Source organism: Perca flavescens, chromosome 2, assembly GCF_004354835.1.
Source record: "Perca flavescens isolate YP-PL-M2 chromosome 2, PFLA_1.0, whole genome shotgun sequence".
Taxonomy (NCBI): Eukaryota; Metazoa; Chordata; class Actinopteri; order Perciformes; family Percidae; genus Perca; species Perca flavescens.
Window position 1 is genome coordinate 14,860,960 of NC_041332.1, and position 23,075 is coordinate 14,884,034.

At 40.2% G+C, this 23,075-nt stretch overlaps 1 protein-coding gene across 1 annotated transcript; it reads left to right on the forward strand.

The window, feature by feature from the left end:
* The first annotated feature begins 2,370 nt into the window (after positions 1 to 2,370).
* cc2d1a (coiled-coil and C2 domain containing 1A) lies at positions 2,371 to 20,137 on the forward strand. Its single transcript, XM_028597244.1, has 28 exons — positions 2,371 to 2,784; positions 3,062 to 3,127; positions 3,234 to 3,357; positions 3,499 to 3,605; positions 4,111 to 4,356; positions 4,556 to 4,874; positions 5,152 to 5,261; positions 5,366 to 5,438; positions 6,068 to 6,166; positions 6,262 to 6,389; positions 7,065 to 7,137; positions 7,218 to 7,351; positions 7,790 to 7,877; positions 8,016 to 8,092; positions 8,242 to 8,337; positions 8,864 to 8,986; positions 9,795 to 9,853; positions 11,311 to 11,427; positions 12,563 to 12,636; positions 12,727 to 12,785; positions 12,867 to 13,018; positions 13,580 to 13,670; positions 14,736 to 14,891; positions 15,924 to 16,055; positions 16,168 to 16,294; positions 16,394 to 16,470; positions 16,561 to 16,608; positions 16,705 to 20,137. Exons 2-28 carry the CDS (start codon positions 3,071 to 3,073, stop codon positions 16,735 to 16,737), a joined length of 2,979 nt encoding a protein of 992 aa, XP_028453045.1. The 5' UTR covers positions 2,371 to 2,784; positions 3,062 to 3,070; the 3' UTR covers positions 16,738 to 20,137.
* Positions 20,138 to 23,075: the final 2,938 nt, after the last annotated feature.

A 23,075-nucleotide genomic window follows, 5' to 3' on the forward strand; every position in this document is an offset into this window, starting at 1 on the left:
TTCTCAGTCTCCTCATTTTCAGTTGGATTAGAGTCAAAAGTGAAGGCAGGACTTTGGTTTACTAGTGCTGACCCATCTTCCCCATCTTTTATTTGTTCCTGAGGTTTTTCAGCCACAATCTCAGCTGTCGGCCCCTCAAGTTCCTGCTGCTCCTGATTCCCCAAAAGCTCGTCCTCTGCAGGTGGGTCTGACTTTGTGTCACCAGTTTGCTCTGGATCAGGCACTATGCCTCCTTCAACCTCACAACTCTTTCCCTTCGAGCAGCCCGATCACACACAGTGCCGGTCCCATCTGAGGTAGGGACAGCAATGTGGACTTCAGTTTCTGCCCTGTGTAAACAAACAATGTTATCATCAAGCGGGCAGTAATGAATCACATTTAACATTTACACCTGTTATTTTAATAAGTACTGTATATTTTGTTTGGCGTGTGTTTTTCAGTGATTTCACTCAAATCTTTACTAAAACAGTGTAAATGACCTAAAATGTGTCCAATAGAGTACAGATGTTATTGACAGATGTTAATCCAACTTGAGTGGCAAATGAAACTACTCTTTCCAACACTGGTAGTTGGCAGTTGAAATGAAACTTAAAGACGTAAGAATATTTAACATGCAGTTTGGGTTCCTCACTACATTATTCTGACCTGTCATCCTCTCCACAGTGACTGGACTGAAGTTTTATCTCTGCTTCGCCCTGCTCTGTGACACTGCCTACTGGGATGGATAATGAGTATGACAACAGGGTTGAAGATACAATCTTTTCCTGAGCCACAAGGTCAGCTGTGTCATTACAAATCTGCTTCTCAGCTCTCTCCGGTCCATTCTGCCCATTCTCACGTTTTCGTGTCTGTAAAAAAAGTGACTCCGCTCCTCTCTGTCAGACCACACATACCCATCCTTCGCTTCTTTTTGGCCGATAATCCCGCTGCTGCGTCCTTTGTGATTTCCTTGACAGCCACGTACACACGGCTGGGTTCTTCTCGGCTGGTTTCTTGTTTTTTTTCCAAATTACACTGAGAGTTATCCTCTGCAACCAGTTGCTCATCCAAAGCAGTTCCATCACCTTGTTCAGAGGTTGGCAAGAAGACCTCAAATTGATCAGTGCATGTTTGAGATGGTGATCTGCAACATTTCTCTGCAGTCATTTCATCCTTGCCCTTTCCACTCTTGGTGGCATCATTATCAGCATGTACGCTTAAGCCCTCCGGCTGAGAATCATTGTTGGGATTGGTGACTGTAGTCTCTTCTTGCTCTTCAAAAGCTTTACCTGTCCCATTTAAGTAAACATCTGTTGCTTCTTTATGTTTTTCGTGTGTGTCAGGATCTTGTTTGGTGAGACAGGACTGTTCTGCTGCCTCATGCTGTTGAGTTGAAATCATAATATATTCCTGCAGAGGGGGCTGGTGGCACTGTAGCAGAGCAGCATCCACTGCTGTGTTATCTCCTTCAGTGTTCTGAAATAAAAAAACAGAATGAGTTGTGAACAAATATGGCTTGTTAAGATGTAAATGTTGGTTCTGTTTCAATCACCTAAATTACCTGAGGATGGAGAGCAGCCTGAACATCCTCAGTCTCTGAGATTTCATCACTTGGACATTCCCTTTTCCTTGACCTGAGTGACCGAGTCTGAGGTGGAGCTAAGCTGACTTAACACATAAGGACCATTTCAATTAAAAGTATCACTGTAGCTGATAACACTTAAAGGAGTGTGTCTTAATGATAAAGTCAAGCTGTATGACAAGCAGAATTTGCTTAGAACGTGTTTATCATTTAGTTTTAAAATGTAGGTCTTTAAAAAAAAATCAAATAATCATATATGGTTTCTGTTCAACAGTAGCACACCAAAATTAGCCAATGTTGGGATAATAGCATCTCCTTTACCACTGCTGTTGATCTTTGCTTTATATTTGGCCATCTCCTTTTCCTAAAGAATAAAAATAAGTGAAGTCAATACAGGCATAACAACATAACGCTAGTAACATAAATATTGCCTATAATTACCATAAACAATTTTTAGTGTTATGGTTATATCTTGATGGTTAGCTTTAGCTTATAACGTTAGCCAACTAACAATTAATGTTAATGTAGGCAGCTAGCGAACATCAACATAATTACACTGACTGAATAAAGAAAGTTGAAGATATGCCTTGGATACAGTTACTAAGTGTACTTGCTAAGGTTCAAATAGAAATTTTTTTTTGCTGATTAAGTTAAATCCCTGTAGGGTACACAGTGACAAAATGTCGCGTAATATTTAGATTTTTTTCCCACCTGAACCGTGCGTGGACTTGAGGTGTCGTAACGTCGGTGTTTTACGTTAGTAATGGGTGTGTTTCGTCTGAACGTAAATTGCGCGTTGCCACTGGAGACGCAATGTAGGAAGTAAATTCCACATACGTTCCCCTCCTAGGATGGCGAAGGCATACACAATTCGCGACCGTCCCTACCCGCTGCCTGCTCCGGTCTGGTTGGTTGTAAACCGTCTCTGTTAGGGTTAGGCAGGAGGAGTTGGTTATGGTAACAATGTCAGGGTAACGTTAAGCCAATCAATGGCAGAGTAAGATAGAGTAGGGCGGGGCATGCCTTCTCAATCCTAGGAAATAAAATACTCTCGCGTACCGTTCTTGTTTTCCCCGTTTTGACAGCTCGAACTAAACGTTAAATTAAATCTGCCTGCTTGTATATATTTAGTCTTTTCTCCTATACTTTCGGAGAAGTTTCCGACTTGAATAATCGACTCGACTAGCTGTAACACTAACATCACGGTCCGTGAAACCGTCAAGGTAACGTCAAATATCTCGCCTTTACATTCATTAGCAATGTAAAATGTTATTGTTTGTTGTGCTAGCTGTTAGCTACCATGAGCACATAAGCTACCTCGACACAAGACAGTTGGAACAGTTTGAATTATTACAAACAAAAATGGAACATAGTGGCTGCTGTTGAAGTTAGTGCCGCCTCTATACAGGTGTACTAGCGGTGGATACTGTCATTTATGGACGTGTTTATCACCTTTATTATTCTTTCCGTTGGCTCAACTAATCTATCCCTAACTTTTAGGAAGTCAAAATGAGTCGCAGTCGGAACCCCCCTCCCCGGGGTCAAGGGGCAGCGCGAGCCAAACAGGTAACACCCGTCATGTCTGATAATAAGATGTGTGAATGATATCTACTGTAAGTATGCCAACAACAGGTATGATTCAGCTCCTCCTGTCTGTCTCGCTGTGTCTCAGATGGGGCTGCTTCTTGACCTGTCCCCGGATGGAGGGATGGATGATGAGGGAAATGATGAAGACCTGGAGGCAGAGCTGTTGAATCTGGTGGGAGGAGGTGGAGGGAGATCACAAGGAAAGAAAGGTGAAGGCAGATACAATTTATTGACTTCTACCATTGTAAAGTATCGTTTTCTCTTTCTGTCTCTCATTCATGTCCCAGTGCTGAAATGTGATATGCCGTATACGATTTAGGGCTGCTTGTGATGTATTTGTGTATGTGCAGCTCCTGTTCCCATGGCTGATATAGAGCAAATGGCAGCTCTTTGTATGAAAGACCTGGATGATGAGGAAATGGGGGATGAAGATTTGGAAGATGATGAAGATCTGCTGGTAACACTCTCTGTTTTTGTCCCTTTCAGAGCTAAAACAGTTAGTTTTAGATTAACTGATTTGTTGACAGAACATTTGGAACTATTTTGATAATGGATTCATTGTGTCAGTCATTTTTAAAAGCACAGATGCCAATCATTGGCTAGTCCCAGCTTCTCCAACGTGCTGAGGTTGCTGCTTTTCTTTGTCATATATGATAGTAAACAGAATATCTTTGAGTTTTGGACAAAACAAGCAATTTTAAGACATCATATTGTGGTCTGAGAAATTGTAATGGGCATATTTCACCTTTTTTGACAGTATACACAGACTAAATGATTGTTTGATTAAGCGAGAAAATTGTGAACCAATTAACTGATAATAAAAACTAATTTTTAGTTGCATTCCTACTCCCTTTCATTGAATTTACGATATAATGGTGAAGCTTAGCTGTTGATTTGCTTAATCTTTTCTTTTTTTTTTTTTTTTTTTTTTACTGTATACATTTCTGTGTGTCCGTACATAGGCAGAACTGAATGAGGTTTTGGAGGATGATGAGGAACCAACTCCTACTCTCACCCTTCCTGCTGTCACGCCGACTGGTCCCAAAGTGAGCGTCGCATCCCACTCTGCTCCTTCTGCAGCTCCCAGGGGTGCGACTGTGTTGGAGTCTCTCCTGTTGGAGCGCATTGAAATGTATAAGGGAGCCATTTCCAATGCCAAGGCTGCGGGGGAGACGAGCAAAGTTCGAAGATACGACCGTGGGTTTAAGGTAAACTGGAGAAGGAAAAGAGGAAACATCTCCGTACAGTACAAGTTGATCCCCATACTTTGTCTTCATTCAAACCTTTTTTTTTCTTCAAATGTCTAAATGTGCCTTTTATATAAGAATCTAATATTGTTAAACTTTGCAAATTTCTTCTCTGTAATGTTCAAAAACAGTTCATTTTGTTCTTCTTCTTCAACCCTAGACTCTGCAGACAATGTTGGCATCTGTCAGGAAAGGAAAAGCAGTCAATGAGGAGGAGATCCCGCCTCCAGTTGCTCTCGGCGGAAAGCCCAACGTCCCAGCAGAGTCTGAATCGATCAAGGAACGAGAACTGCCAGAGCCCACGCGGATGCCCTCTCCGCCCACAAATCAGAAACCTCTGAGGGAGGCTGCGCCAAAAGCTCCTGATATGAAGCCGCTCCATCTGACCGTGCCCCAAAAGCCTGCTGCTGCCGCCATCACCCCGGAAACACCTGCCATCTCTCCCCTCACCCCCAGCCAGCCCGACGCACAGCACTCCGGTAAACACACATGATAACATACAGAGTACCGTGTGGACGTATCTCCACCTTGCCTCTTCTTCTCAGTACTGTGTAGTGAATGTATAAGAGCCAAGCTGTGGTAATTGGTCCACTCTAATTAACACTTTCAATTCATCGACAAATGTTTTGTCCGAAAAGGTGTTGAATGTCATTATTGGCGCTGTCACTCAAAGGGTTTTATTATTTATGCTGAAATGATTAGTTGATCAATGGGTTTGTTGGTTATTTACCTCTTTGAACTCTTCCCTCCATTCAGAGCTGAAACAGGCTGTGTTGTCCAGACAAAGGGAGTATAAGATGGCGGCCATAAACGCTAAAAAGAGCGGCGACATAGACCAGGCGAAACAGCACTGCATCACTGCCAAGGTAACAGAACCAATGTCAATGTTATCACGTGAAGAAATCTATTTGTTTGTGTAAGTGTTTATAGAAAAAGTCAATCCTAATACAGTTGACCTCCCTTTATGCAGAAGCTGGACATGCTGGTGGAGGCTGTGGACAGAGACGAACCTGTAGACCTGAGCTCACTACCTCCTCCTCCTGGTCAGTGTAACCACTTTAAAGGAATGATTTATCCTCTAGTTTTTGACTTTTGTTTCAATTATTCATGCACCATAGCCTGATTTCTTTACAGAAAAGATTTAACACTGATTCCTTTATTGGAGAATGGAGCTCTGAAGAGTAGTATCAGTGCATTATTGCACTATGCACTAATTGTTGACCTTTTTTAAGGCTTTTGATACTATTGACCATTCAGTTTTACTAAACAAATCAAATTTTTTTGGTTTAGATGATGATGCTCAAATCGGTTTTGCACATGTGTGTCTAAAAGAACACAGGCTTATAATACCCATTCGGTATGTTCTGGAACGTACATGGCTCTTTTCCAACTCAAGCCGTGTCGTTTTAGAGACGTCTGGGATTGTTTGTGATGCTGTTTTATATGTGCTTTGAGTTACATTTTTATTGTGTCTATTACTTCTGCTTACCTGATTGTGTAAGTAAGTTTATTTGATTAGGACAATGCACATTAATCAACATTTCTGTAAATGCGCCAGTGTTAGCCAGTCGGCTGATTTTCAACTGTAGTCCTAGTAGTGTGAAGGTTCTAATGGTACTTCTAATAATAATAACCCATCTCCACCCCTCCACTGACGTCTGACCCTCTGCAGGAGACGTAGTAGCAAAACACTGTGCACCTCCTCCTCCTCAGTCTTCCTCTAAACCTGCTGCCCCCGCTGCACCTGCACCCACCCAGGTGGCCACTGCCGGTAAGACTCCAGTAGCCTCGATCTTTCAGATGGTAAAAATGATCCATGTTGAATTTAAAGAATAAAATGTGTGTGTGTCTGTGTGTCTTGCAAAGATCTGCCTGCCCCCAGCAGTTTGGCAGAAGCCCTGCAGCAGAGAATGGACATATACAAGTCAGCAGCAGAGGGAGCCAAGAGCAAAGGAGATGATCGTAAGGCTCGCATGCACCAGCGCATTATCAAGGTACACACTATGCACTTTGAAAAACTATTTTCAAAACCAAATGATTATTTTCTCCAAAAAAGGAGGCATACTTACAGCTGAAACAAAATCTAATACAGCATTAAATATTCTCGAAGATACAGCTATTTGAGATGTAACCCGTGTTCCTGGCTCTGTGCTGCTGTTTGGTGGTGCGTTTTTCTCATTTCCCTGAATATCTGGTGTGTGACTCACTTTATTTTGACTGGAAATACCCTCCGTTGCCTTGACTGTAACTACTACTGTTGCTCATTTTACCTACCAGAATAACCTGCAACAAAGTCTGTCTAAAAATAGGAAACCTTTTATTTGAAGTAGATGTGGCTGAGGCAGAGTAAATGGATACAACACAAGAACATGAAAACAAGAACATGATTGTATATTGCTTTTGTAGGAGTGGAACCACGTTGATAACATTCATTTCCATTTTGGGGAGTTATTTTCTTGTCAGTATTGTATTTATACGCAAGAAAGCCATTTTAGGTTTCGGGATGGGAATGAAAAATTAGGGAGGTTGTGCGCTTGCAAATTTGCTGTACTTCACAGTGCTGTACTATCACTAAGTAACAATACCAGTATATAGTAGTGTAAGAGTATCCAAGGGTGGGATTTTCCTGTAATAACCGAATTATCAATCATCTCCTCTTTGCTCAACAGCAATACCAGGATGCCATCAGAGCTCACAAAGCTGGACGACCTGTCACTTTGTCGGATCTACCTGTGCCACCAGGTAACTTTCTCCAGGTGTGTTTCAGGATTGTGCCTCTAGGTTTATAGTTACAGTAAGTCATGTGTGTGTTGCTCCTCTAGGCTGTCCACCACTTCAGGGCTCAGAGGGGGGTCAGCAGAACTTCATGGGTGTCCTGGAAACGGCTATGAAAATAGCTAATCAGGATGCAGACGCAGAAGAGGAAGAAGAGGATGGACAAAGAGAGGCTGCCAAGGTAAAAATAAAGAAATAAATGCACTACCAAATGGTCAAATTGTTCTGCAGCCAAGGAATCTGATTGGTTGCCTTTAAACCAAAGCAAGCAATGTTTTATTGTTTGCCATGCCAGCCTCTGTGCTAGGTTATTGAATCATTACTGGGTTTTTTTCTGCTGCATTTCCTGCCTCTTACATCAACTTCATGCTTGTAATTACTGTAAAGTATCATATTTTGGTCATTAACTGTACAAAACAATAACTCGCTAAATTTGGTTAAAACGGAGCTCTTGAAATAAAATACAAAAATGCTAAGCTCAAGTATTTCAAGCTGTTGCACTTGAAGAAAACAATACTGTACCTTGAAATCTGTATGTTTTATTGCATTTATCTAATGACATTTTCATATTTATATATATCTTATACTATATCTTATCGTATATTTTCTTTCTCCGCAGCCCACAGTGCGTCCACCTACCCAGAAAGCAAAGTCTCCAGCTCCTCAGGCCCCGGGAGGCTCCTCAGCTCCAAAACTGGGATCTAAAGGTACTTTCAGAGTGTGGGTTTGTGTATGTGCATGTACATGCCCATCTGCCTGCGTGCACGTACAAAATGTGCCAGTAAAAGTGTTTGTTACACGACGAGGCAGAGTTTCACTTTTTTTTCTCTTAATTATCCTTGCAGCCCAGCAGCAAGTGGATTTACTGTTGCTAAGGCGACAGGCTTTTTTGCGTGCAGCGTTGCGCTCCAAACAGATGAAGGTAGGCTGTGGACTTTTTTTTTTTTTTTTTTTTTTTTTATTGCTGTAGATAGATTCCCTGTCATCTTTGTATTTTTGTAGCTGTCTTTATCACAGCCGCCTGTTGTTTTATTGGAGTCTTGAACATCTGTTGTGTTGCTCGTGTTTTAGGACATGACTGGAGCAGCGCAGTACCTCAGACATGCCAAGGGACTGGACCCCATGATCACTGCTGCCAAGTCTGGCCTACCTGTCGATATCACCAAGGTCATAAATACATTCCCGTGTGCAAATGCATGACATCCAAGAACATTGAGAGCAAGTTTGTGTGTGTTGAACATGTCACAGGACCAACCGAAAGTGTGAGGTATGTTAACACAAAATGGCACAGAAATAGAAGCAATAGGAAGGAAGCATAAAGTGAAATCCAAACACCTTTGTGCTCATCACAGTCTCACCTTCTGTGTGTTTTTTTTCTGTACCTGTGGTGGGTGAGTTTATCTGCATATTTTCAGTGCCATTCCACTATTCATATTTCATATAGTTGCCACTTCTCCTATATGACTTTCTTTTCATTTTGTCTGACCGCTTTCCTTCAATAACCCATGTATTTCTCTCTGAGTCATCCTCACAGTGTAATTACCAAGAATATTAAGCGTGTGCCTCTGTTAGTTTGTCTTCCAGTTTGTCTGCAGAATGTCGCATAAACTTAGAAACAGATATTCATAATTTCTAGTGGACAGATTTTTTTTGTTGTTGCTCACAACATTTGTAATTGTCTCCTTCCTGACAGATTCCCAGTGCTCCAGTGAGTGAGGAGGACTACGCCCTGGCTCGCTCCCGCACCTCCCCTCTCTCCCAACGCTCCAGTGAACAGTACCACGGCCTCATGGATCTTTTGCGGAAGCAGCATGAGGTCAGGACCATAGAATATATATATATACACACACACACACACACACACACACACACACACACACACACACACACACACACACACACACACACAGGCCAAAAGTTTGGACACACCTTCTCATTCAATGTGTTTCTTTATTTTCATAACTATTTACATTGTAGATTCTCACTGAAGGCATCAAAACTATGAATGAACACATATGGAATTATGTACTTAACAAAAAAGTGTGAAATAACTGAAAACATGTCTTATATTTTAGATTCTTCAAAGTAGCCACCCTTTGCTTTTTTTTGATAACTCTGCAAACATTTGGTGTTCTCTCAATGAGCTTCATGAGGTAGTCACCTGAAATGGTTTTCACTTCACAGGTGTGCCTTGTCAGGGTTAATTAGTGGAAGTTTTTCCCTTATTAATAAAAAAGCAAAGGGTGGCTACTTTGAAGAATCTAAAATATAAGACATGTTTTCAGTTATTTCACAATTTTTTGTTAAGTACATAATTCCATTTGTGTTCATTCATAGTTTTGATGCCTTCAGTGAGAATCTACAATGTAAATAGTCATGAAAATAAAAAGGAAATGCATTGAATGAGAAGGTGTGTCCAAACTTTTGGCCTGTACTGTATATATATATACACAGTCATTGATCAGGACACCCCCTTCCTTGATCTTGCTGTATATCAGTGACTAGCGTATACTGATATGTTGTGCTGCTATTTAAAAAGACAAATCACAATTGTTCTGTATTGTCTTTGGCTATGGTCTGTTTTCATACCCACACCTTCTTTTGTTCTGTATCTCGATCTACAGAAATGTTTGGGATGCTCTCAACAGCTCACACTCATGGGCAATGTGTCTGAGGCTCTGAAGTAAGAGACATTCTTTTGTTGTATATTTGTACATGTGAATTGTATTACAATTGTTACATTACATTAAAAGCATTAAAGTGATGGTTCAGAGTAATTTCACCCTAGGGTCCTTTGCACCATGACCTCGAGCCAAACACCCCCCCCCAGAAGCTTTTTTCACCTGGGTCTAACATTGGGAGAGTTAGCGTAGAGTAGTGTTAGCAGCTGAATAGCTTAGCGCAGGGGCTAATGGACCCAGGTTTGTATCTCGTAAATGACCCCACTAATAATGCCCGAAATTATACCAAACGTCTACAGTAGTACAAATAGGTTATGCACTCATAAAACGATGGATTGAAAAGTTTGTAAGTACACCAGAAGTTTATGTAAATAACACTTGCCTGTTGGCTTCTCGTCTCTGCTGCTGCTGTTGTTACTACCGGGCAGTAAGAGTGCTTAGGGCCGTCTACAAATTACAACACCGAAAAGAGATACAACAAAAATATTTATTAATTTAACTTTTTTTTTTTTAAAGTAAGTGCTGTAGTATAACTAGCAGGAGACAAGTTATAATTGAGGTAAGTTTGAAGACATTACCTTATTTAATCATTCAATTAATAAATATTTTTGTTGCATTTCTTTTTGGTGTAGTAATTTGTAGACGGCTCTAAGCACAGTAACAGTAACAGCAGCAACCTATTTGTATTAGTGTAGAAGTTTGGTATCATTTCGGGCATTATTAGTGGGGTAACTTACGAGATATATCACTGGATCCATTAGCACCTGTGCTAAGCTATTCAGCTAATAACGCTTCTCTACGCTAACTCGTCCAATGTTAGACCCAGGTGAAAAAAAGCTTCTGGGGGGGTGTTTGGCTCGAGGTCATGGTGCAAAGGACCCTAGGGTGAAATTACTCCGAACCATCACTTTAAAAACATATGAGATGGAAATGTTTGATATTTACCTGCAAAATGACTTGATCTGATTAGGATATATTTTTTAATTCTCTTCTATTGATATACATATATAATTTATTTATTCAACTAAGTACTTCATCACTATGTGGTGTCACTTTGGCAACACAGACTGTGATTTTACTGTGCATACATGTCACACTGCATATTTTGCGTGTTTTCCTCACAGATCTGTTTCACAGATTTTCACATACAGTTAACCATCACATATGCATTCCTGAAGAGTCTGCATTGCTTCCTGTTTCTACAGATATGCTTTAAAAAATATTGTCATTGCCTAGAAACAGAAAATGTGATTTCCTCAGATCAAGCTCCTAAATTTCTTTTGTCATCCAAAATGTAGGAATACATTTGTTTGTTTTAGCCAGTAGAGCTGTTTGGCGTACTATAACCGCTGTCTGTGCCGAAGTCAGACCTGTGACAGTTCAAGCATTAGGCCATCCTGTAAGACTTCATATGTCATATGAGCATTTGTGTGTAAGGACCATCTCTGTCTCTCCCCAGGTTTGAGAGGCTAGTTGAGGAGTGTATGAAGAACATAGAGATACTGAAGAATGCACACGCCAAGGGCCAGCCAGTCCCCAAGTGCCGCACAGAGGAGAGGACCTTCAACACGATCAAGTCAGCAACAAAAATAATCATGTTGACATAATAATATAATAATTAATTTTCTTCATGGCATGTGCTCCACAAGGATAGAAAGCAATATAGTCAACACTTTTTAGCCATGGTAGTGACTCGAGGGACGGCAATGCCGGTTGCTCTGTTGGTCGGTTAGTCCAACGCTTTGATCCAGACCGAACTATCTCAACAACTATCAGAGGGATTGCCGTTAGATTTTCTACATCTATTCACGGCTTCCAGAGGATTAATCCTCATGACTCCCCTGCATTTTTATAGTAGTGCCACATCGAGGTTGATATTTTTGGCCTTTATTGAAATTTCCTATAACTATTGGATGGATCGCAATTTGGTACACATTTATTTCCAACACAAAATGAGCTGTAATCACTTTGTTGATCCCCTGACTTTCCCTCACCATCAAATCAAAACTTTAATTTGTCCAATATCTTGGTTCATGACTAAATAGTACTTTGTTTATTTAACATAATGTTTTTGTTTTTTTACCATAAACCATGTGGCTCTCTTGTAAAAACCTTCAATATAATTTTAAAAGTGGTGATTAATGATTACTGAGTTTGGAGTTACATTTATGTGTGCTCACCCCCCTGAAATCCTCTTTCCTTTTATGTGCATGTGATGATCAACTCGGGATGCATAATCATTGCTTCCCAGTTGAGGGATTTCTTCTTTTTTTATCCCGAGGATTTTTTTTTCTTCTTTTTTTTTTAGCAATCCATCCTGGCATTAACATTCCTAAAAACAGAGTTTCAAATGAAAATACAACATTATTGGATCATTGGGTCATCAGAATTCCTATTCTAATGTAATTTAAAGGAATTATAAATGTCATGTTTTAGTAGAAGCGCTAGCACTGAACTGATTATGAACACATGCATCTGATGTTTTAATTTAGAAAACACATTTTGTTTAGACTTGATGACTCACATTGACTTACTGTGACTCACTCTGGCTCTGCTCCAGTATCATACCAAGCTAACAGCTAGGTGACTCTGCCAGTGACTCATTCAACAGTCTGGATTGTTTGGTTTTCAATGATGCTGACTTGCTGGTTGTTTTCTGTCACTCGTGATGCTGTTCCTGATAAATCATGTCCCCTGTTGTTGTTATTTAGGAGCAACTCCAACCTGACACCTAATGACCTGATACTGTACATCATCAAAGGCATCAACCTACCAGCTCCCTCAGGTACTGAAGTCAGGTCTGCATCTTTTGAATTAACGAGGCAGTAATATGTGTCAAATGTATGTTCACTTACACCTACCTCTCTGCCTTCAGGTGTCTCACCCAACGATCTGGATGCCAGTGTGAAGTTTGAGTTTCCTTTTCCCAGCGCGGTAAGAATCTTTCTCATCCAGTGAGTAGATTAGGTTTATATCTAAATCTGTTTTAATGCATTCATGTATGTTTGTGTGTAGGAGGAGGCTCAGAGGGATAAAACGAGCACAGTAAAGAGCACTAACAGCCCAGAGTTTAAAGAGAATTTCAAACTCCACATCAACCGCGCCCACCGAGGCTTCAAACGAGTCATCCAATCCAAAGGCGTCAAGTTTGAAATCGTCCACAAGGGGTAAAAAAAAATATATACATACATACATACATACATACATACATACATACATACATACATACATACATACATACATACATACAGTAGAAGGCCAAAAGTTTGGACACACCTTCTCATTCAATGTGTTTCTTTTTTTTCATGACTATTTACATTGTAGATTCTCACTGAAGGCATCAAAACTATGAATGAAAATATATGGAATTATGTACTTAACAAAAAAGTGTAAAATAACTGAAAACTGTCTTATAGTTTAGATTCCTCAAAGTAGCCACCCTTTGCTTTTTTGATAACTCTGCAAACCCTTGGTGTTCTCTCAATGAGCTTCATGAGGTAGTCACCTGAAATGGTTTTCACTTCACAGGTGTGCCTTGTCAGGGTTAATTAGTGGAATTTTTTCCCTTATTAATAAAAAAGCAAATGGGTGTGTCCAAACTTTTGGCCTGTACTGTATATGTGTATATGTAAGCAGAAGTTTCCCTGTTGATCCCCATGATTTATGCTGCACAAGTCATGTCTGTTATGTTTTTTTTCCGTTGTGTTCTTCTCTCTGTGTATTTACAGAGGCCTGTTTAAGACAGACAAAGTTGTGGGCACTGCTCAGCTGAAGCTAGAGGCTCTAGAAAACCATTGTGACATTAGAGAGATAATAGAGGTGAGTGTTAATAACAAGCAAAAACAAACACATACACACATGTACATTTACACGCCAGAGGCCTGTACTATGAAGCAAGATCAACATGCCCTGGATTTCTTTCATTTACCCGGCTTCACTAACCCTAACAACCGCGGTCCTGCGTAAGCTGTGTCACGACTGTGCTTATCAACTAGTTCAATCAACCCAGGGTTTCCCAATCTAGAGACGCGCGCGTTCACATACAAGAGGCGGTTGACCAATCGCAAACATCTACCCGAGCCACATATTTTACATAAGAAGAGCAAACTATAATTCTACATAAATATGAAGAACACAGACACGGTTTTACAGGCAAAACGCAATACAGTCGCTGCTTCCTAAAACAGGAAGGAAAGCTGGCAAAAAAATAGGCGATGCTGTAGATGCGTAAATCACAACACTTATCAATACTAATTCCCAATCAGTCAGGCACTAGATCTGACCATAATTACACTTGTCCTTTCCATAAACTGTCGTTGGTTTAGCCTATTATTTCAGTTGCAACCCTGGCAGTGGAAGCAATTGTGAGAGCAAATAAAAAATATAAAAAACATAATTCAAACCGATGTGCGCATTGGCGACACACAGCTCAAGAACCCAAGAAATAGCCGATATGTAATTCCCTCCCATTAAAATATATATATTTCATAAAAATACCCATCAGGGAATGTTAACGGGGTTTGTCGGTCTCTAAATGTTTTAACTTTACTGAGCGCACCTCTCTCTCTCTCTCTCTCTCCCCCTCTCTCTCTGCACCGAGCTCCGCCTGATCTTCTATAAGAACGGTGATGCCGTTATCAATCGAGTATTGATTGGTCAGTACTTGCTACAGGCGTTGCTTTTACACCGGTTGATCTCTAATCTCCAACTTAACCTGCTCCCAACCAGGTTAGGTGTTCAGCATAAGTTACCACGACGATTTAACCCGGTAACAACTGATCCACCGTCGTGATACAGAAAACCCTGGGTTGAACCCGAAGTTACCTCGTTAACGCCAAATCTTCAGGCCTCAGATCTATCTAACAGCGTGCATGTATTTCGTAGGTGATGGATGGACGTAAAGCTACAGGTGGCAAGTTGGAGGTGAGGGTGAAGATCAGAGACCCTTTATCAGGAGTTGATCTCCAGCCAGTGACGGAGAAGTGGGTGGTGCTCGATCCTGTGTCCCCCATTTCTCCTCCCGAGAAACAAAAGGAACGGGTGAGTAGAGTTTTGATATCCCCTGACCTGAATGTGTGCAGACTGTGTAAGGTAACTGAAGCAGAGCAAACTCACTGTCTTCGCTGCATCCTGCAATATTTTGTAACATTTTGAAACCAACGATCCGACACGGTTTGAAGAGTATGAAGAATGTTAACTTCTTCATCCTCACTTTCTTCACACTAATTCCGTATATTCAAAGATTATTCACAGTCATGAGTAATAGGCCGCTCCACTAGGATTTTCTTTAAACTCTTCAATAATATTAAGCCCATTATGTTGTCGATTAGAAAATAATTAACAGCTGCTGCCTCAGCTTGCTGCTATTTTCCATAGATTTTGGCATATGCAGTTTACAAAACCAGATTCTTTCCCACTGAGATAACTAATTGCATAGATTAAAAAAGCCTAACCAGGGACGGGGGCTGCAAATTAGCTCCTGCTAAACGCCCTGCATACATATCTATTGCTTGTCTGTATGTAGAAAAAGTTTGTCTGTATGGAAAAGTATAATGGAAACAGACTTGCTGGCAAAAACTCTGATCTGTGAGCGGACCGATTTTCTGCAATGGTTTAATGCCGACTAAAGAATTGGCGTCACCAGTTGGTTCTCTCAACTCCTAATATTGGCATAACAGCAGTATATAGTCATTAATTTCTGTTAATAAATAAATAATAAATAAGTTCTGTTAAAATATTGTGTAACATGTGAATAGAAAACCGACAGCATGCTTTTAATCCTGCCTTTAAGTGTGGCCACAGTTTTAAACACGCTTTAGACCTGGTTGGACAAACTAGTTTGTCTGAAGCATAACACGGCCTTCAGTCAAGACGTGACCTGCTGCCCTCTGATTAATATGCTGTCGTCCTGCAGCCCCGTTTGCAAGGTTCATATGTGCAGTTACACCATTGGGTTCAGTTCTTTGTGTGTGTGTGTGTGTGTGTGTGTGTGTGTGTGTGTGTGTGTGTGTGTGTGTGTGTGTGTGTGTGTGTGTGTGTGTGTGTGTGTGTGTGTGTGCGCGTGTGCGTCAGGCTCCATCTCCTCGGTCTAAACCCAGACATGAATCGAGCAGCAGGAGCAGTCATCCCAACAACTCTCCTCCACAGTACAAACTCCACAGCTTCAGCCTCCTCAACTATGACAGGGAGCGGCTGGAGAGAAAGGTATTTGTGTGCGTTTTGCGTTTGTGTGGTCTAAGCCCATCCACAACTTCTCTGATGCTTGTAACGGCCCCACCGTGAGAAAGTCTCATCCGTCATTACGCCTGTCTCTCAGATTGCAGAGTACCGAAAGGCACGACGGGATCCCCCATCTGACCTCGTCCATCAACACAAAGAGGTCACACACAGACTGCAGTGGCAGAAAGCACAGCTGGAGGGAGCCTCTTCTGCTCTACTGACAGGTAACTCACACCCAGAGTACATACGAGTATGTACTTTAGTATGACACAAGTATGTCAAAACCTCTCAAACGCCCACATTTCCCTTCACCACATGTGTAGAGTATGAAAATGTGCTGCGGCGCTCCGTCCAAGGGTATGCTGACTCTGTGAAGAAATACTCCAGCCAGGGCAACAGGGTGAGTACAGTTGTACAGAGTGTGTGTGTGTGTGTGTGTGTGTGTGTGTATTCGTTCTCATTGTGTAAAGTTTTCATTCTCTTATTATAGGACGCTGCCAAGGATTCACTGGGCAAGTTGAAGATGGTAGAGACTGAGGTAAGGGTTGCTATATACAGTCATTAAGAACAGATGTTTTCTCATCATGTATATGCATGTGTACAATTTAACGTAAGCCTTTTCTCTCTACTACAGTTGGAATCGCTTAAAAGGAAACGCACAGGATGAGAGGAGAGTAAGGGAGTGGAGACTTGGCTGGAGTACTGTTATATCATCTCTCTCTCACTCTCTCTCATACACACTCCTAGACAAGCTTGATGGTGTTTTAAGCCTCCAACGTCACCTTCCAGGCAGCTAACCCTCACCTTAACACTAAACATAACCATTGACGCGCTGCCAGGAAGGCAACGTTGGGGGCTTCAAACATCAATATTCAAACACTACAGTGGGTACTTCAAGCACCTTTAGTATGATTCTGTGCTGCCCATGTCCATGACAACTGCATGAACCAACCGGACAATTCTGTCAATTGATCATATAACCTGCGTTACTTGTGGTTAGTTGCCTGCCACAGTAATTAAAAAGAAATCTCTAACAACAAAGGGACACAGAAATTAAAGCAAGCATTAAAATGTGTTATTGGGGAAACAGGCTTATTTGCACTTAAACACTAGAGAAAGCTGCTTTTAAAGTTCATCTTTACAAACCTTACCTGTTCTGTTCATTTTTGTCAGTCCCATTTTTTCCTTTGAGAATTGTTGGTGAAAGATCCGTCAGAAGATTTATAAATTTTACGTTTGGCACCAGCTCAGAGAGTCTGTTGGTGTCCACAGATGACCAAAAAATATGTGCGTGTGTGTATGTGTGTGCTCTGAAGTGTGTTTAACCTATCGACTAAGGTGTTTCTAACCCCTTTACCCATATTTTATGTGTGTAATGAGCTTAATCTAATCTGTCTGCTCCAGTGTTTCCAGATTACAGTAATCTGCTCCGTTTGGAGTGGAGTGATATGGGAATAAAAAAACGGGGCTTCGGGGCGCCGCAGCCTACATCCCATAACGAGGGATTAGTGTTTGTGTCACCAAGGAGACGACTAGATCAGACGTAGAGTCGCCTTTGGGGCTGGGAAGAGGGGGTGTTAGCAGCGTGCCACGAATGTGGTAGAGGCTTAGTTCTGCAAAAGGATTGCTTCTTCTTCATCATCAGCTGTTTCTTTGTTGTTGTGTTCTTCATCCTCACTTTCTTCACACTAATTCCGTATATTCAAAGATTATTCACAGTCATGAGTAATATGCCGCTCCACTAGGATTTTCTTTAAACTCTTCAATAATATTAAGCCCATTATGTTGTCGATTAGAAAATAATTAACAGCTGCTGCCTCAGCTTGCTGCTATTTTCCATAGATTTTGGCATATGCAGTTTACAAAACCAGATTCTTTCCCACTGAGATCTCCAGTGGCAGCACAGTGGATGCTGAATAGTCTGCCCACAGAAGGACAACTCAATATGTGTCAGTGATGCTGGGTAATTGCTCATTTCTATTTCTGTTGCCCCATAGACATCTCTGTCATACAGTAGGCACCCTTGTCATTCCTCTCTACTTTACACTTATAGTGGCCGTGAAGTCTAGGGAACAAATATCAGACAAACCCTGTAAAACTTTAAAAAGATGTGTGACAAGTGCAGACACCTTGAAATTAATCATTTTCTCAACAGCACTAGATGTACAAAAACAGGAATGTGACGAATATGTCTGTTTAGAGGACAGATGTTTCCTCTGTGTGTTGGACAACCTGCTAACCTGACAGCAGATTCTGTTGACCCACGTTGATTGCATGCAGCCGGGATGTAGCAAACTAGTTTAAATGACCCTTACTTCATCTGACTCTTCAATGTGGATGATGTCTGTTAACTCCACTAATAGGTTTTTTCGGTCACGTGACACAGCAGAGACTCATCTGTTTGCCCTAATCCACTCACTGCTTCACCCCATTAGCAAATAATCCTGGTTAAAGTTGACCTGATATGGCCCTCCATAGTCTGTGTTAATTTTTTTTTAACACCCCTTCCCCCACTTTTTTTTTTAATCTATCAGGAGAGGATATCTTCTGACTCTTTGTAAATGGTACGTTATGGTGCTTTTGATCAGCTGATATTCTTTTAGATGGACAGATGATTGCTTATAGTGGCATGATAACTTTTAGTTAATTATGAGGTGGCTCTGAAAGGACTACTGTATGCCAATGTGTGTTTGCAACTTTTAGCTCCTTAATTACAAGTCATGTACACTTAACATTTTTGCTGACAATTTTTCAATGTATGCTGCACAGTTTCAGATTTGATGTATTTTCCCTACTGTTCCTGGCAGCCATTAGTTTCCATTCATTTCAGTGCAGTATGAAAATCTGTTAGACTGTTGAAACTTGCTTGTCAAACATTTGGCTCAAACATTAATTGCTCAAAGTTTATTTGTGTTAATTTATGTTATTTATTCGATAAAGACGGCATTAACGATGAAGATTCAGATAATGTAAATTTGACAAAAATGAATGCAGAATCAATGATTTACACATTGGTTTAATTGGTTTTCATACTGTATGGAAATTAATAGAAATCAATGGCTGCCTGAATCTATTACAAAAAATATGACTATAGATTAATTACAATGCCAAAAAAAACAATGTCTTCAATTTTCTTGTTTTGTTAGACCCCACTCGCCAAAACCCAGAGATATTAAGTTTACTATCATATAAGATGAAGAAAAGCTACAAATTCTCAGAATTTAGAAGCTGGATATAGGGAAGGTTGTGTTTTGGCTTCAAAACGGATTAAACAAATCGATTATTAATCAATCGATCAATCTTTTTTTAAAGGACAAGCTGTGATGTAAACTAGTTTGTAGTTGATGGGCTAAAACATGCAAATCCACCACGTTGGTTCTTTAACAGAAAATGTGTAGCACTCGCATGTTTTAACGTGGTTAAACGCACACAGAACTGCAGCGGAGCAGCACTCCTTTCTCTAACTCCAAAACCTTTAACCCCATGTCACCACACACACACACACACACACACACACCACCCCACTGAGGCTGTCCTGTTGTCATAGCGACGTGCTCATTAGCATGCAGTGTGGTAGTTAGATGGTCAGGACCCAGGGAGAGGGACATATTGTCAAAGTTTGTCCTGCTGGTGACTCACACTCCTTTTTCACATTTACAAGACACCACACACACTCCTCACCCTTTTTTTTAATTTAGGTTGTTTGGCTCTCCTCTCTGTTTGAGCTACTCTGTAATCTCGCTGCACTCCATTTAAAAAGGAGAAAGTTTGGTGAATTGTTGTCATTATTGGTAATATTTCTGTCCTGATCTGCTGCAGTAAATGTATTGTTTGGGAACATACTATTCTTGAACCTATTACATTTATTAATCTATTAAATCATGTAAGAGCAATCAATATAAATGTAATATTTGTATACAGTAAATATACAGCATAATATACTCTGACTCTATTTTTACTTGTAAGTCATGATTTGTGCAGCTTAGACAGGGAATGTATGAAGGAATGATTGTTTAGGCTTTATTACGTATGAGGTTGGTGTGAACATGAATAAAATATGGAAACAGCACTTGGTTTGTATCTTTATTGAACTGAAATATCACGATTTTTAACTTTTTGTTTTTTGTAGTTATGGAGTTAAAGAGAACAGCTTCTAAACATGATTTTGAACTGATGACATGTTTCAGAAGTCTGCCACAGAAAAGATAACTTCTGTTTGGGGTCTGTAAAACATGTTTAAATACAGTTGAATTTAATATGGGATACATCTGTGATTGGTGTTGGCAGAACCTTTTATACAGCTTAACGTTTCCCCACCCAAATCCACAAAAAGTGTGTACACTATTGCAATATATAATATATATATGAAGATCCAGAAGAAACTCACAGAGCTACCCAGTAAGCACACATACGTCGCCACGATGTATTGGCCATGTAATATATATATATATATATATATATATATATATATATATATATATATATATATATATATATATATATATATATATATATATATATATATATATATATGTGTATATATATATATATATATATGTGTATATATATAGATGTATATATATATATATAGATGTGTATATATATATATAGATGTGTATATATATATATATATATAGATGTATATATATACATCTATGTATATATATAGATGTGTATATATATATATATAGATGTATATATACATATATATATATATAGATGTATGTATATATATATATATATATATATATATATATATATATATATATATATATATATATATATATATATACATACATCGTTCCAACGTATTTCATACATCGTACAGATGCACTCATATACATCGTTCTAATGTATGTTATACCACTGACACATTAATGAACAGTGTGTGACACTAACAGGAAGGCTACACCGGGTAAGTGAAACGCTCCGTTCGCGACGCGCAAAAAATAGTTATAGAAAACTAGTTTATTTTTTTTAACGTACGCATGACATTTGGTGTAGCCAGTTCACTGATCATTGCAGAAGGTTACAGCAGACGCAACGCAAACGAACGTTATGTGCCTGGTGTAGCCTCCCTGTAACTTTAGAAATAAGTAACGAAAATCAAATAATGCCATATAGATGAGCAGAGATGAAATAATTGTCACTGATCTTACTTTGTGAATCACTGTCATCATCAACATTGTTGTGTGGCATGTCATCTTATCTTATTGTAGGGTTGCTAACATAGCTAGCTAGCTAGCTAGCTAACGTCAGTTAAGGAGTTAACTTACCCGAAATAAAGTGTTCATTGCACAGTCTGGAGTGTTCTGTGGGAGTCCACTGATCCCTTTTAATGGCAGCTAACAACTTATGTCTCCTTTCAGTGTTTTTAGGAACATTATAAAACATATGTCCGTTTTTTTTTTGACTTGCTGTTATCACAGCCCACGGCACAGCAGATAGAAGGCATATTTACCATGGGGGGTAAGCTTCGCTTCAGAACGCGTAGCTCCTATGGCGCCATTTTGATGCTACTTGGCCATCACCTCCCGTTAGCATTCCACTGACTAGCATTCATTTTGACGTCACTTGACAGTGAATAACTTTACATCTGAAGCGTTTAAAGACTTTATTTGGCCATTGTTTATTTCTAAAGAAACACGACAATGTATATAAGGCTTCACTACCTTGTACCTCACGTTATGGCTCCGTAGCAGACGTTTTTGTAAAAATAGGCTAACGATTGTGTCACATAGTAGAGGAATTACCGTATAGTACAGGATAAGACTTACATGAGCTGTTTAGGTTTAATTACTAATATTAACTAGCATGTTAGTTAGCAATAATTAGCCTGTGCTTATGTTATCTCCTTACATATACCTACGCTGTCCGTCTCTGTAAGATTGGTAATGATTGAGATTTCTCTTGGCACAGCTACCAGAAGACTTACAACTTTCAGACACGTTGCTCACGTCACATCTACGTTGTGTCTGTCAGTTGGAGGCTGCGCAGTAAAGCTGGCCATCACCGGAAAAGTGCTTCTAATAGCCTTCACTGGTCTCCGTCCAGAGCAACGGGGACTATTGGTCCATTGTATTGTCCTGGGCAGCCCTGAAGATGGCGCCTCCTTTAATGTGTGACGTCACAGGATACCCATGTGACTTGTGAACATCTCTGACATACACACCAGGAATGGAACTATTTTTTTTTTTCATCTGCTGTCAGTCTCTGTTGGAATGTTAGCACACACACACACACACACACAGAATTGTTTATTTTTGAAATTTGTTGACTGCTGTCAGCTTGTGTCAGAATGTTATGATGTATCATGTTTATGATGTCTTGATGAAACAGTGCCTATGATCCTTATGATGTCACCACTGAGGTCTGCTAATGTCTTTACAGTTCCAGTTTGAAGGATTCACTGCCACAGCTCTCAGCACAGATCACAGCCCAGACAAGACCATTTCGAGGAAACAGTGTTTATTTTTTGACTGCTAAAGTTCTGGTACACTTTTCAACATAACTTTATAACTTCCAACTGTGTGCCTCCGTCTGCCCGGCTAGTGCCAGGCGCACAGCCGTTGCTCACAATATTTTAACAAAGATCCAAACAAAACAATCTCACAGTCCTGTCTCTGTGGCGTGTGGCCTCTGAAGATCCAGACCACTACAGGATATAAAGGGAGAGTTTAATTATCAACAAGCGTCAAACATCTCACCTGGCATTGTTCTCCTGATCTATCCACACACCTCTCTCTACTGCAGCTGATCGCAGACCACGCCCATCTCCACAATGGCACCACAGCACAATAACGTCAACTTACTCCAGTTTAGGATAAATCAGCTCATGTTCAAAGTGAGAAAACAAAAGCTGAACCATAATAACAGAACTACATCACAACTTTCGCAAATAGAATATTTGCAGAACAAAGTCACGGCTCTCACGGAAGAGGTGAAAGCTCACAAAGAGACGGTGAAGAAGCTGGAAATCAAACTCGATATCATCCAAGATGAAGC

Excerpts from the sequence above, each read along its gene's own strand:
- cc2d1a (XM_028597244.1), top strand. The coding sequence starts at position 3,071 with ATGAGTCGCAGTCGGAACCCCCCTCCCCGGGGTCAAGGGGCAGCGCGA. Across the intron at positions 4,357-4,555 it reads GATACGACCGTGGGTTTAAG|ACTCTGCAGACAATGTTGGC; the intron begins GTAAACTGGAGA and ends CTTCAACCCTAG. Across the intron at positions 14,892-15,923 it reads CCGAGAAACAAAAGGAACGG|GCTCCATCTCCTCGGTCTAA; the intron begins GTGAGTAGAGTT and ends CGTGTGCGTCAG.